The 13,898-nt window shown below is 41.9% G+C and overlaps 1 protein-coding gene across 1 annotated transcript in view; it reads right to left on the reverse strand.

Annotated features, from left to right (window-relative positions):
• Positions 1-13,898, reverse strand: part of LOC133996887 (chloride channel protein 1-like) — a 78,135-nt gene that overhangs the window by 18,604 nt on the left and 45,633 nt on the right. The window contains 1 exon segment of the mRNA XM_062436403.1: positions 8,482-8,484. Coding sequence (XP_062292387.1) covers positions 8,482-8,484 — 3 coding nt within the window.

Here is a 13,898-nt window from a genome sequence, read left to right on the forward strand (position 1 = left end):
TCCTTCTCTCTTTCTTTCCTTCCTCTCTCCTTCCTCCCTTCCTCTTTTCCTTTCTCCCTCCTTCTTTCTTCCCTCCCTCCCTCCTACCTTCCTTCTTTCCTCCGTCCTTCCTTCCTTCCTTTCTCCATTCCTTCCTCCCTCCTTTCCTTCCTTCTCTCTTTCCTTCCTCCCTCCTTTCCTTCCTTCTTCCTTCCTTCCTCCCTCCCTCCTTTCCTTCCTTCTTCCTCCCTTGCTCATTTCCTTCCTTCTTCCTCCCTTCCATCCTCCCTCCTTTCCTTCCTTCCCTCCTTCCTTCCTTCCTTCCTTCCTTCCCTCCCTCCCTCCTTTCCTTCCTTCCTTCGAGGACAACAGGAGGGTTAAAGACTCCTGAGTGTGTAAACAATAAGGACAGTCCAGTAAATAAAGGGTCCAATGATTACTGAACACTGACTGATAAAAAAATAATAAAAATACACATTATAATAAATGTTATCTCTTAAACAGAGCAGCCTCAGATCGTCCTCACCTGCATCAGGAGCCGCCGTTGGGGAGACAACCACCAATCACAGAGAGCCAGCAGCTCCAACCTCTCAATGCTGCCCAATAGGATCATAGAGTCTGGAAGCAGGAAGAGAAATCATCCCAAATATTATAAACAGTTTGATGCTTATTGGCATTATTTTATTAATAGTGTGATAAAAACATTATTTTAGTATTTAAACTTCATTCTCTCTGCATCATGGACATGAAGTAACCACACATTCTCATTTTCTGGGACCTTTAAACAGTAAATTTAATGCATTGTATTTAGATTAACCCTCCTGTTGTCCTCGAGTCAAGGAAGGAAGGAAAGGAGGAAGGGAAGGAAGAATGGGAGGGAGGGAGGAAGGAAGAAGGAAGGAAAGGAGGGAGGAAGGAAGGAGGGAAGGAAGGAGGGAAGGAAGAAGGAAGGAAAGGAGGGAGGAAGGAAGGAAGGAAGAAGGAAGGAAGGAAGGAGGGAAGGAAGAAAGGGAGGAAGGAAAGGAGGAAGGCAGGAAGGAAGAAAGAAGGAAAGGAGGGAGGAAGGAAGGAAGGAAGGAGGGAAGGAAGAACGGGAGGGAGGAAGGGAGGAAGGAAGGAAAGGAGAGAGGAAGGAAGGAGGGAAGGAAGGAAAGGAGGAAGGAAGCAGGAGGGGAGGAAGAAAGAAGGAAAGGAGGGAGGAAGGAGGGAGGGAAGGAAGAAGGAAAGGAGGGAGGAAGGAAGAAGGAAAGGAAGGAAGGGAGGGAAGAAGGAAGGAAGAAGGAAGGAAAGGAGGGAGGACGGAAGGAAGGAGGGAAGGAAGAAGGGAGGGAGGGAGGAAGGAAGGAAGGAAGGAGGGAGGGAGAAAGGAAAAGAAGAAGGAAGGAAAGAAGGACAGAGGAAAGAAAGAGAGAAGGAGGGAGGGAGGAATGAAGGCAGGGAGGGAGGAAAGGAAGGAGGGAAGGAAAGAAGGAGGGAAGAAAGGGGGATGGAGGAAGTACAGACGGAAGGAAGGAAGGGAGGAAAGAAGGAACAGTCAAAACAGACGGGGTTAATTTGACCCGGGAGGACGACACAAAGGTGAAAATCAGAATAAACCTTTTTTTTTTTGTTTACCTTTAGAATCCACCAGCGGGATGGATTTAAGTGAGGACGAGTCTAGTAGCAGTTTGACTTCTCTGTAGGTGGACTCAGAGGACATGAACTTCACCTTCCTCACCATGATGTCTTCCACAAAGATGTTGTACTGGCTGTGAAACAGAGAAACTGCGTCTGTGATAAAGGACTAAAAACACTTATAAAGAATTAAGGGATTAAGTCTAAGTGTCAGAGTTGAGTTCCACCGACTCTTGTTTTTAGTCTGAACCCTCCTGTCGTCCTCCCGGGTCAAACTGACCCCATCTCTTTTGACTGTTCCTTCTTTCCTTCCTTCCTTCTTTCCTTAAATTTTCCTCTGTTCTTCTCCTCCTTCCCTCTTTATTTGCTCCCTTCCTCCCTCTCTCCCTCCCTCCCTTCTCTCCTTACTTCCTCCCTCTTTTCCTTCCTCCCTCTTTTCCTTCCTCCCTTTCTTATTCCTTCCTTCCTCCCTTACTCCTTTCCTTCCTCCCTCCTTACTCCTTTATTTCCTTCCCCTTTTCCTTCCGCCCTCCCTCCTTATTCTTTTCCTTCCTTCCTCCCTCCTTACTCCTTTACTTCCTTTCTCTTTTCCTTCCGCCCTCCCTCCTTAATCCTTTCCTTCCTTCCTCCCTCCTTACTCCTTTGATTCCTTCCATCCTTCCTTCCTTCTTTCCTCCCTTACTCCTTTCCTTCCTTCCTTACTCCTTTATTTCCTTCCTCTTTTCCTTCTGCCCTCCTTACTCCTTTCCTCCCTTACTCCTTCCTTCCTTCCTCCTCCCTTCCTCCTTCCTTGACCTGAGGACAACAGGAGGTTTAATCTCTGTCTGAGAAACTGGACCTTTATTTTTTTTTTTAAAGAAATAAACACATAATCACACCTTCAACATTACAAGCAATGAATCTTTCATCATTATCTGTAAACACAAATGTTCTGCTTGAACTTTTCCTGCTAAACTCACTCTGCACCTCTCCACTGTCATTTTCTGTTGCTTCTTGACTTCGCACCTAATTTTCTGTTTCTTATAAATGTTTCTCCTTTAATGGTTTTTATCTGCACAGAGTCACAAGGTTAAAAACAGCCGTTAGACACAGTGAAACATTTAGAGTAGACCTCTCTCTGTGCTGATTATCTCTCCTCTGCATTAGATTTCAGAGAGGTAATTTTCTGTATTAAAACAGGAGGCATTAGTTTGCTTGTTGCTCGAGGTGTGATGATGTTTAGCCACGAGACCGAACATGTGACGATATATCTCATCGAGGGAAATGGAGGGAGGGAAGGAAGGAAGAAGGAAGGAAAGGAGGGAGGAGGGAAGGAAGGAAGGAAGGAAGAAGGAAGGAAAGGAGGGAGGAAGGAAGGAAAGGAGGGAGAAAAGAAGGAAGGGAGGAAGGAAAGAAGGAAGGGAGGAAGGAAAGGAAGGAGGGAAGGAAAGAAGGAAGGAAGAAAGGGGGATGGAGGAAGTATTGTGCAACGAGACTGAACATGTGATGATATTTCTCATGGAGGTGAATGCCGTCTAATGAAGCAATAAAAAAAAAAAGACAGTTTTTCTATCGCTCATTTGCACGTCACGTCTTCTTTTTATAGCGTCACTATGTGGATTATTAACCTCGTTCTAGTTTGTGAACTACCAGCTTCTACATGCTGAGAAGATTTCACAGTCAGCAGTAGCAGATGAGGAGAGGAGCAGCAGTAGGTTGACCTCAGGTCTCTACACTGAGAGCTAGGAGGAGGCAGGAGGAGCAGCTAGGGGAGTCTAATGATGCAAACAGTAAAATGAGTCACGCTACCAAACTAAAACACACTTTATAAGTATGTTGTTGTATTTTTGTGACATGAGATTTGTGCAATTTACTTTTATTGTGTTTTTTTTATCAGCAATATGTTATAATTTGTGATAATTGGACTCTTATCTCATTTATATTTATATACTAGGATTGTTTCTATTCTTTATAATAGACTTTCTGGTATTTGTGATTGTGATTCACATAAATACCAAAATGATCTATCTATAAAATATCTATCTCTATGGGGAGGAAACTTTATACAGTGCTGCATATTGCTTACTGCATATGATAATTCATACTTAGAAAGTAGAAGTGACATTCATTAAAAGATGATTAAACATTTCAAAATGAGGCTGCATTGTTTCGCATTTTGTGATTTTCAGTCAAATAAAAACTATTTTTCTTTAAAAAAGTGTTAAAATCTCGTCCTCGTGAACCCAATATCATGTATCGTCTCGTCTCGTGAGCTGCGTGTATCGTCCCTCCCCTACTTGTTGCACTAATGCAGGACATCAGGTGAAAGTTGCTGAGATGGATAGGTGATAAAAGAAACAAAAACAACATCTCCTTTCTCTCCCTCACATGCTAATTCCAGGCGTGTACGGACCTCATGTGCCCGAATCCGAGCTCCGGCAGGTACGGCAGCTTCTTGACCTGGATGATGGAGTCGTAGAGAGACGGCTGCAGACCCTGAGCCACCATGTTGGCCAAGATCACCGCCACCATCATGGGGAGGATGTGTGAGATCTGGCCTGTCAGCTCGAAGCAGATCACCGCCGTGGAAACCGTGTGAGTCACCGCCCCGGTCAACGCTGCTGCTCCTGTTATAGGGAGAGAGAGAGAGAGACACGGGATGGGATGATGAAGGGGAGGAAAGAGAGAAGAGGGAGGGTGAAGGGGAAGGAGGGGAGGTTAAAGAGGGAGGAAGGAGAGGTAAAAAGGTGATTGGGGAGTGGAAAGTGGTGGAGGAGGAGATGATGGACAGAAGAAAACATAGGAGGATGAAAAAGGAGGAGGAGGAGGAAAAAAAGAGAGTTGAGAAGCAGGATGGAGGGATAAGAAGGAGAAATAATTTTTAAAAAGTGGATAAAAGGCTAAAAGATAGAGCATGAAACCAGGAGATAAAGGGCAGGAGGAATAAAGGAAAAATGGAAAAGGAGAAGAACAGAGGGTGAGAAGGACGAGAGGTGGAAAAGAAAGGATGGAGGGGATGAAAAGAAAGGATAGCTGAGTGAAAAAGGGAAAAGCAGTGAAAGGAAGAGGACACAAAAAGATTCCTAAAGCAAAAATAGATAAAAAAGAAGTTGCGTCGGAAGTGAAAGGAAGCAAATAAAAAGGTCACAGGAGGAATATTGGAGAGAGGGATAACAAAGAAAAGGAGGGAGAGGAGGAGGGGATGGGGGTGGGCTTTGTAGGGCAACAGGAGGAGGATTGAAGGAAGGAAGGAAGGAAGGAAGGAAGGAAGGAAGGAAGGAAGGAAGGAAGGAAGGAAGGAAGGAAGGAAGGAAGGAAGGAAGGCCACGTTTCTGGGTCAGTGGCTGAGGTGAGGACAGTGGAGGGAACCTGTGCTGACATTTTACTGTCAGAGCTCTGATGGAGAAAAAAAGGAGGAATAGAAGGAGGGAGAGGATGATAAAGAAAGAGGGAGGAGGAAGGAGACAAAGAAGATTAGTCGGGGAGGACAACTTTACAACAAGTGACAACTGGAGGGGCCGGAGAGGAGAGGAGGAGGAAGGAGAGAGAGAGAGGAAGAAGAAGAAGATGAGAGAAGTGACAGCAGAGAAAGAAAAAGAGGAAGTCTCGGACTGCCGTTGACGAGCTGGAGGGAGCAGGAGGTCTGACAGTTGAGGAGGAGAAAGGGAGGAGACAGGGAGGAGGAAGGAGGAGAAGCTTGACAGTGAGGCCGAGCCCGAACAGATAAATGATGCAACAGCATCGATTAAATTCTGCTGCTTTTTATTAAAGGAAATGATTTAAAGGGAAAGTTCACAGTTTTTAAAGTCAGTCTTAAAACAATAATCAGGTGAACGGATGAACATTATAATTATTCCTCCTGTTCATACTGACCATTAGAATATCCCTAAATAATACATTATAAAATCCAAAAAATGTGCAAAAATATGTTTAAAAGCTAATATGAAGCTACAGTCGTCCAAATGAGTCAAATCTTCATCTTCTATGTTTCCACGTTACAGTGTTTTTAGTGCCAAAGTCTTTTTGTTACTATACTTCCACCACAGCTCAACAGGGAAACACTAAGAGGGAATCTGATGCTACAAAGACTGTAAATGTGTCAGATATCACTTGATGTGACTAACTCACACTGATGAAGCTCAATAGAAGCTGATCATCTACTTTATAACGACTGTGTGGACACCAGGCGGGGAGTTCTGGTCCTCTGCAATGAGGCCAACGCGGAAGTAACTTAAAACTGCATTCTATCAAAAGGCCACCAGGGGGCGACCGTTTTGGTGTCAAAAGGACTTCCGTCTCTATACAAGTCAATGGAGAATTCACCAACTTCTCACTTGATTTCTAACCTCAGTAAACGTTTTCAAAATGTGTTTATGGTCTCAATCGCTAGTTTAAAGCCTTCTTCAATGCAGTAGGATGTTCATTTGGGACATTTTGGCCTCCCTGATTTTATATTTGACGATAAAGCAGGGTATGCATTAGGGCGTGGCTACGTCGTGATTGACAGGTTGATTGGTTCACAGGTTCAGGAGGGCGCCTCATGCTCCTCCTGATGCCCATATAAGTAGAATCCCTGTTTTATTTTACCCAGCATGCACCGGAAATTTTCAAGATGGCGCTGCTCAGATCCGATACTATTGGCCTCCGAGCAGCAGTCCACAAACCAATGGGTGACTTCACGGATGTTACGTCCATTTCTTATATACAGTCTATGGTATGAACAGGAGGAATGATGCTTTAAGACACACTGGAAAACTTCTGAACCTTTCCTTTAATCACATTTGATGCTGTTTGGTCTTTGACTTTACCTCTACATGTTCTACTAGACCAGTACAACATGTTCTACTAGACCAGTACAACATGTAAGGGGCAAAGTTTGAGACTCTATTCATTAAGTGGAGCTACAACCTCCTCCGCTGCCGTCTACTGTGATTAATTCATTAAACTCTGATAAACTATGATGGGACCTCAGACCGGAGGGATTAATAGAGGGAAGGGAAGACTAACCAATGACTGCGTACCCTCCAGGGATAATGCGGTAAAGGATGCCGTCGAACACGATCCCATGAGGAAACAAGGTGGCCATGATCTCACCGACCAGCCTGCCGAACGCAGCTCCTACAGAAACAAACACAAACTGACTGTTAGCTTTTTAAACTGCTGCAACCTCATATTTATTTAATGCTCTATTCTAGTAGTTTATTTCACTCTCTTTTTATTGTTCTTTACTTTGTTTTTATTGTATCTATTTTTTTATTATTAGTGTGTGTGTGTGTCAAATTGACCCTGTCTGTTTTGACTGTTCCTTCTTCTCTCTTTCCTCCCTCCCCTTTCTTCCTTCCTTCCTTCCTTACTCCCCTCCCTTCCTTCTTTCCTCTGTCCTTTTTCCCTTCCTCTTTTCATTTCTCCGTCCCTCCCTCCTTCCTCCCTTCCTTCCTTCTTCCTCCTCCTCCCTTCCATCCTTCCTTCCTTTCCTTCCTCCCTTCCTTCTTTCCTCCCTCCTTTCCTCTTCCTCCCTTCCATCCTTCCTCCCTCCTTCCTTCCCTCCTTCTTCCTTCCCTCCTTTCTTTCCTCCCTTCCTTCTTTCCTCCCTCCCTCTTTCTTCCTCCCTTCCTTTCCTTCCTCCCTTCCTTCTTTCCTCTGTCCTTCTTTCCTTCCTTTCCTTGCTTCTTCCTTCTTTCCTCCCTCCTTCCTTTCCTCCTTTCCTTCCTACTTCCTTCCTTCCCTCGAGGACAACAGGACGTTTAATGTTTCCATGCTTTTACTATTATTGTATTTTATTGTTATTTCTCATATTCCACGTTTTTATGTTTTTCTTATTTCCAATTCTTACAGTTAAATGTTTGTTTAATCTAAAGCACATTGAGTTTCCATTGTGTATAAATAAAGCTGCCTTGCCTTACATGTGAATATACCTTCATAATAAAGATTAGTCAGCCATAATAAAGAACAGGAGAATGAATATTGAGGCTTTATGTATGAACACTGTCAACAAACAGCCTGCGTTGGTCTTTAACCTTTGTGTCGTCTTCCCGGGTCAAACTGACCCCGTCTGTTTTGACTGTTCCTTCTTTCCTCGCTTCCTCCCTCCCTCCTTCTCTCTTTCTTTCCTCCCTTCCTTCCTACTTCCCTCCCTCCTTCCTTCCTGCCTTCCTTCTTCTTTCCTTCCTTCATCCCTTCCTCCTTCCTTCCTTCCTCATTTCCTTCCTTCCTTCCTTCCTTCTTTCCTCCCTCCCTCCTTCCTTCCTTCCTTCTTTCCTCTGTCCTTCTTTCCTTCCTCCCTCCCTTCCTCCCTCCTTCCTTCTTTCTTTCCTTCCTTCCTTCTTTCCTCCTTCCTTCCTTCCTCATTTCCTTTCCTTCCTTTCTTCCTTCTTTCCTCCCTCCCTCCCTCCTTCCTTCCTTCTTTCCTCTGTCCTTCTTTCCTTCCTCCCTTCTGTCCTTCCTCCCTCCTTCCTTCCTTCCTTCTTTCCTCTGTCCTTCCTTCCTTCCTTCCTCCCTCCCTCCCTCGTTCTTTCCTTCCTTCCACCCTTCCTTCTGTCCTTCCTCCCTCCCTCCTTCCTTCCTCCCTCCCTCCCTCCCTCCTTTCCTCCCTCCTTCCTCCCTTCCATTCTTCCTTCCTCCTCCCTCCCTTCCTTCCTTGACTCAAGGACAACAGGAGGGTTAAACTGCGTGTTTAACAAACAGCGGAGCAGACAGACGTCTTCAGTGTTTCTAGTAAAAGCAGATGGTGAAAGTCTGATGAACTAAATCTCTCCCTAAAGGATTATCCTCCTCAGTGAAGACAGAGAAACCAGAGTAGATGAAAAGCAGCTTCCTCTTTACTACAGGCAAGACTAGTTTCTCACTAAGTATCTATAAAATAAAAAAATTACACATATTGTACCATTGATTATTACTTCCATACATTACCTGCTGTTTGGAGGTTTGAGGAAACACATGCAAAACAATTACCATGTTTTATAGAGCAGTAAGAATTATAAATAAAGCTGATTATCATTATTATTTATACATTCACATGCTCTAAAATTGTAGAGATTTGGTGGATTTTAAAAACTGTATAGTTACTGTATAAAGTTAAAAATAAGCTTATTTAAATTCTAATAAATTATTAGAAAAAAATGTAAAACAAAAATGTTTAAGATCATTTAAAGGAGTCAATTTGTGGAGTTAGATGGACAAATGCAAATTACCTGAACATTATTATTATTATCCTTATTACTTTTATTTTTTATTATTTATTTATTATTGTGTTACTTCTCTGTGCATTATTTATTACTTTAACCTTTATTTATGCCCCTCTCTTTTATGCTGATTGTTTTTTGGTGCTGCAAACTAAATTTCGTTGTGTTTTATATAAAATGACAATAAATAAATATCTATAGATTTAAAAATAAGATGATTAAAAGAAATAAACCTGAGGTAATTATTCATTTTGTAGTGGATTTTTGTTGTGTTTATGAACCTGATATATAACCATGCATATATATATAAATAAGGAAATATATATATGTATATTTTTAGTGTATTATTATATGTGCATTATTGTATTATTATTATAAATCTGTTGAGTATGTTATATACATAGAGATCAATTCAAAAGACCTATTTTTTTTGGGTTTGTTAATGTTTCTAAAAGAGATGAAAACAAGCACATGTTACATATTAACGTGAATATATTTGAAAATTACCAATGAAACTAAATTAATATGATCACTTATTGTGTTTTAAATGTAATAAAAGACAAATTTTCAACACGTGACTCATTATTTCAACATTGTTACATTAATTAGTTTCAGCTCCAGATAAACAGCCTTTTATTTTTTATTATTATTCCTCTGTAAATGTTCTTGTTAAAAGTTTTGTGCTGAACAGAAACCCAGCATGACCGAGCAGATCCAGAGTTTATTTATTTCCTGGTTAATGAGGAATATTTGAAAGTGGAGCTTTGGTAAAGGTCACTGCTCCAAGATGAACTGGAAACTGATCCTGATACTAATATTTAAACACTAAACAACACCACTGATTCTGTGTCAGCGTTAAGCATTAATAATAATTAATACTTTAACATTAATTAGACTTTAGGCGTATTAGCTGCACTTCATCGGCTCCCAGTATCTCTTAGAATAGATTTTAAGCTTCTTTTACTCATTTTTAAGCCTTTTAAATAATAGACTCTCTGTCGTTTTATAATCATTCACGAGCTCTCAGATCATCTACTGCTGAGTTTTTACAATAAACACAATAATGCAAACAAGAAAATAGGAAATGCAGCTTTCTTTAATTATTCTTCAAAATGATTGAATACTCTACCTTAAAGCTGAAAACTTACTTATTATAAATTTAATTTTTATAATTACTGTCATTTCAACTTATTTTAACACTGTCTAATTTGATATTTTATTGGTTTATTTGCTGTTATTTTATTTATTTATTCATTTTTCTCTGTAAAAGCCCTTTGAGCGACATCCTTATACAAAAGATGCTCTATAAAGAAAGTTTATTATCATTACCATTAATATTAAATCAGTCGTGTTTTTTACTTAAGTTAAAAAGACGATTAAACATGTTCAACTTTAACAAAAACTAGTAAAATAATAATAATAATAATAATAATAATAATAATAATAATCACATGCATGTAAATATGATGTGAGTGTGTTTTGCTCACCCAGAATAAAGACGGGCATGAAGGCTCCGGATGGGATGGGCATGGTGGTTGCTACTGCGGACATCCAGAACTACAGGAGAAATAAACATAAACATAAACATAAACATAAACATACAGGAATATAAACTCTACATGGAGACCAATAATAAACTGTGATGTAAGGATAAGTAATATTTTTATTACTGTCAACAAGTTTTTATTATTTGTTTTTATTTGTTTTTATTAGTGAGTGTGTGTGTGTGTGTGTGTGTGTGTGTGTGTGTGTGTGTGTGTGTGTGTGTGTGTGTGTGTGTGTGTGTGTGTGTCGTCCTCCCGGGTCAAATTGACCCCGTCTGTTTTGACTGTTCCTTCTTTCCTCCCTTCCTTCCTTCCTCCCTCCTTCTCTCTTTCCTCCCTCCCCCTTTATTCCTTCTTTCCTTTCTTTCTTCCATTCCTTCTTTCCTCTGTCCTTCCTTCCTCCCTTCATCTTTTCCCTTCTCCCTCCTTCCTTCCTCCCCCCTTTCCTTCCTTCTTCCTCACTCCTTTCCTTCCTTCTTCCTCCTTCCTCCCTTCCATCCTCCATCTCTCCCTCCTTCCTTCCTTCCTCCCTCCTTCCCCCTTTATTCCTTCTTTCCTTTCTTTCTTCCATTCCTTCTTTCCTCTGTCCTTCCTTCCTCCCTTCATCTTTTCCCTTCTCCCTCCCTCCCTCCTTCCTTCTATCCTTCATTCTTCCTTCCTTCCTCCCCCCTTTCCTTCCTTCTTCCTCTCTCCTTTCCTTCCTTCTTTCCTCCTTCCCTCCCTTCCTTCCTCCTTCCCTCCCTCATTCCTTCCTCCCTCCCTTCCCCATTTCCTTCCATCCTTCCTCCCTCCCTCCCTCCCTCCTTTCCTCCCTCCTTCTTCCTTCCTTGACTCGAGGACAACAGGAAGTTAATGTTTCCATGTTTTTACTATTACTAAAATTAATTAATTAATTGTTGGGTTTACTACGTTGTTATTTCTCATATCTTGGTTATGAGGTTGTTTATGTAAAGCTAGCAAAGCTCTGTAAACTGACTATATTCCTGCACATGCTCAGTAGCATCTGACTCATAAAGTCATCTCATCTCTCCACAGACTGAAAACATGATCGTTAATAAACAAAGTGTGACTGTGATGTTAGTGATGTTAGTCAGTGTGGCTCATTGGTGTGTCTTTAACAGAGGAATAATAAGATATATCAGGTTTATGATACACAGTAAACACAATACTTGTAAATACTGCAGATTAATTCATTGTTGGTTTGGCTCTACACTGATTAGTTGACATTAACCCTCCTGTCGTCCTCCCGGGTCAAATTGACCCCATCTCTTTTGAGTGTTCCTTCTTTCCTTCCTTCCTTAATTTTTCCTTCGTTCTTCCTTTCCTTCCCTCTTTCTTTGCTCCCTTCCTCACTCTCTCCCTCCCTCCCTTCCTTCCTGCTTTCCTTCTCTCCTTACTTCCTTCCTTTTCCTTCCTTCCTTCCTCCCTTTTTTCCTTCCTTCCTTCCTCCCTCCTTACTCCTTTACTTCCTTCCTCTTTTCCTTCCGCCCTCCCTCCTTACTCCTTTCCTTCCTTCTTTCCTCCCTTTCTTCCTCCTTTCCTCCCTTATTCCTTTCCTTCCTTCCTTCCTTCCTCCCTCCCTCCTTACTCCTTTACTTCCTTCCTCTTTTCCTTCCGCCTCCCTCCTTACTCCTTTCCTTCCTTCCTCTTTTCCTTCCTTCTTTCCTCCCTTATTCCTTTCCTTCCTTCCTTCCTCCCTCCTTTCCTTCCTTCCTTCCTCCCTCCTTACTCCTTTACTTCCTTCCTCTTTTCCTTCCTTCTTTCCTCCCTTTCTTCCTCCTTTCCTCCCTTATTCCTTTCCTTCCTTCCTTCTTTCCTCCCTCCTTTCCTTCCTTCCTTCCTTCCTTCCTCCCTCCTTACTCCTTTACTTCCTTCCTCTTTTCCTTCCGCCCTCCCTCCTTACTCCTTTCCTTCCTTCCTTCACCTTTTTTTTTTAAAAAGGAGGGTTAAGAGAAATATAGAAAAGCTTTTAATCAGAGCTGGAAACCACCTGTTGATAGTATTGAAAAGTCTCAATCTTTGACCTACATAGTCTTTTATTTTCATATAATTTAAATATTTTCCTGCTTAATATTCCTTTCATATGAATCTACCTGAGTCTGTATCCGAGCTAAACATTACATCAGCATCATCGCTGTCATTTGACACATCGACACGTTGAACATGCCTCTACACTCGCTCCACAATCAGGAGGAAATAATCTCATCCTCCTTCGTCAAGAGCAAACAGGTCAACAGCTATTTATCTTGATTGCGTTTCTCATTTTCAATAGTATCTCCTTTTGTTTCTGCAGGTTACCCTCCTAATACTAATTAGATCGCTTCCAAGATGCTGTGTTGCATAGCAACAGCAGTGATGTAAAGTCCCCTGCACCCTTTGGAGCTCTCATCTCTGTTCGCATTTGAGGAGAAACCCTTTCCTATTTGGTCACGGCTTCATGAGTTCATTGCAGGAGTGGTGTGAATATAGAGTGTGTGTGTGTGTGTGTGTGTGTGTGTGTGTGTGTGTGTGTGTGTGTGTGTGTGTGTGTGTGTGTGTGTGTGTGTGTGTGTGTGTGTGTGTGTGTGACCCTTGGGTGTCCTTGAGCAAGGCACTCAATCAACAGCTGCTCCAGTGAAGCTGCAGAGAGGATGTAACAGTGTGTGTGTGTGTGTGTGTGTGTGTGTGTGTGTGTGTGTGTGTGTGTGTGTGTGTGTGTGTGTGTGAAGAGAGAGCGGACGTACGGACTGACTCTCGCTCTGCAGGGAGAATTAAAGCTGAACTCGCCCTTCAGAATGTCGCTCACACTGTTTGTCTCCCAACAACTTTTCTCCTATTCATCGCGACGTCTCTTCAAAACAGCGAGACTAATAACACACTTTGTTCTCGGCTGCAGAGAGCTCATCAGCCATAATGATTACCTTTACACAAACTCTGGATTGTTTGGTGTGTACTTCTGTGTGTGTGTGTGTGTGTGTGTGTGTGTTTCACCGGCATCCCCCTCACAGGCGCCACACGCTGAGCTCTCTCTCTCTATTTTTATTTGAAGCGATTGGGTAGAAACACTCTTCGTGACTATTTCAGCAGTCTGGCTGCACGTCGTCTGTCATCATGGTTTGAAAACTTAATTACTGCGTGCTACAAGATAAAAACTCATTAGTGTTAGTCTCTCACAGGGCGGCTGCTATCCTGATGTAACGAGAGGGTTGTACTCACTGGCTGCTCTCTCTCTTTAAAGGTGCAGTGCGTAGAATTTAATGGCATCTAGTGGAGCAGACTCTCTAATTTAACTGATTTAATTTCTTTATTCAAAGTCTCATTTCCACAGAATCAGAGCAATAAAAAGTGTGTTTCCTCCTCATAGTTCACTTCTTAAATCCTGTGTTGCTGAGCTTCAGATGAAGAGTTAATCACACTATAGAGTGGAGGCGGCCGTAGCACCATCTGGTTCAATAAGAGTTTATCCGATTGTGCTAAAATTCAGCAGCTGAGCTGAAAGAGAACAGAAACACTGGAGTCTGTGTTTTCCATCATGCTTCTTTTATTTTCATTATAGTTAGATTTGTAGTTATTTTGAGTCATTTTGAAACAAGACTCAGTTTGTAAAAGTTAGATCCTGCTG

This window comes from Scomber scombrus, chromosome 16 (assembly GCF_963691925.1).
Source record: "Scomber scombrus chromosome 16, fScoSco1.1, whole genome shotgun sequence".
Lineage (NCBI taxonomy): Eukaryota > Metazoa > Chordata > Actinopteri > Scombriformes > Scombridae > Scomber > Scomber scombrus.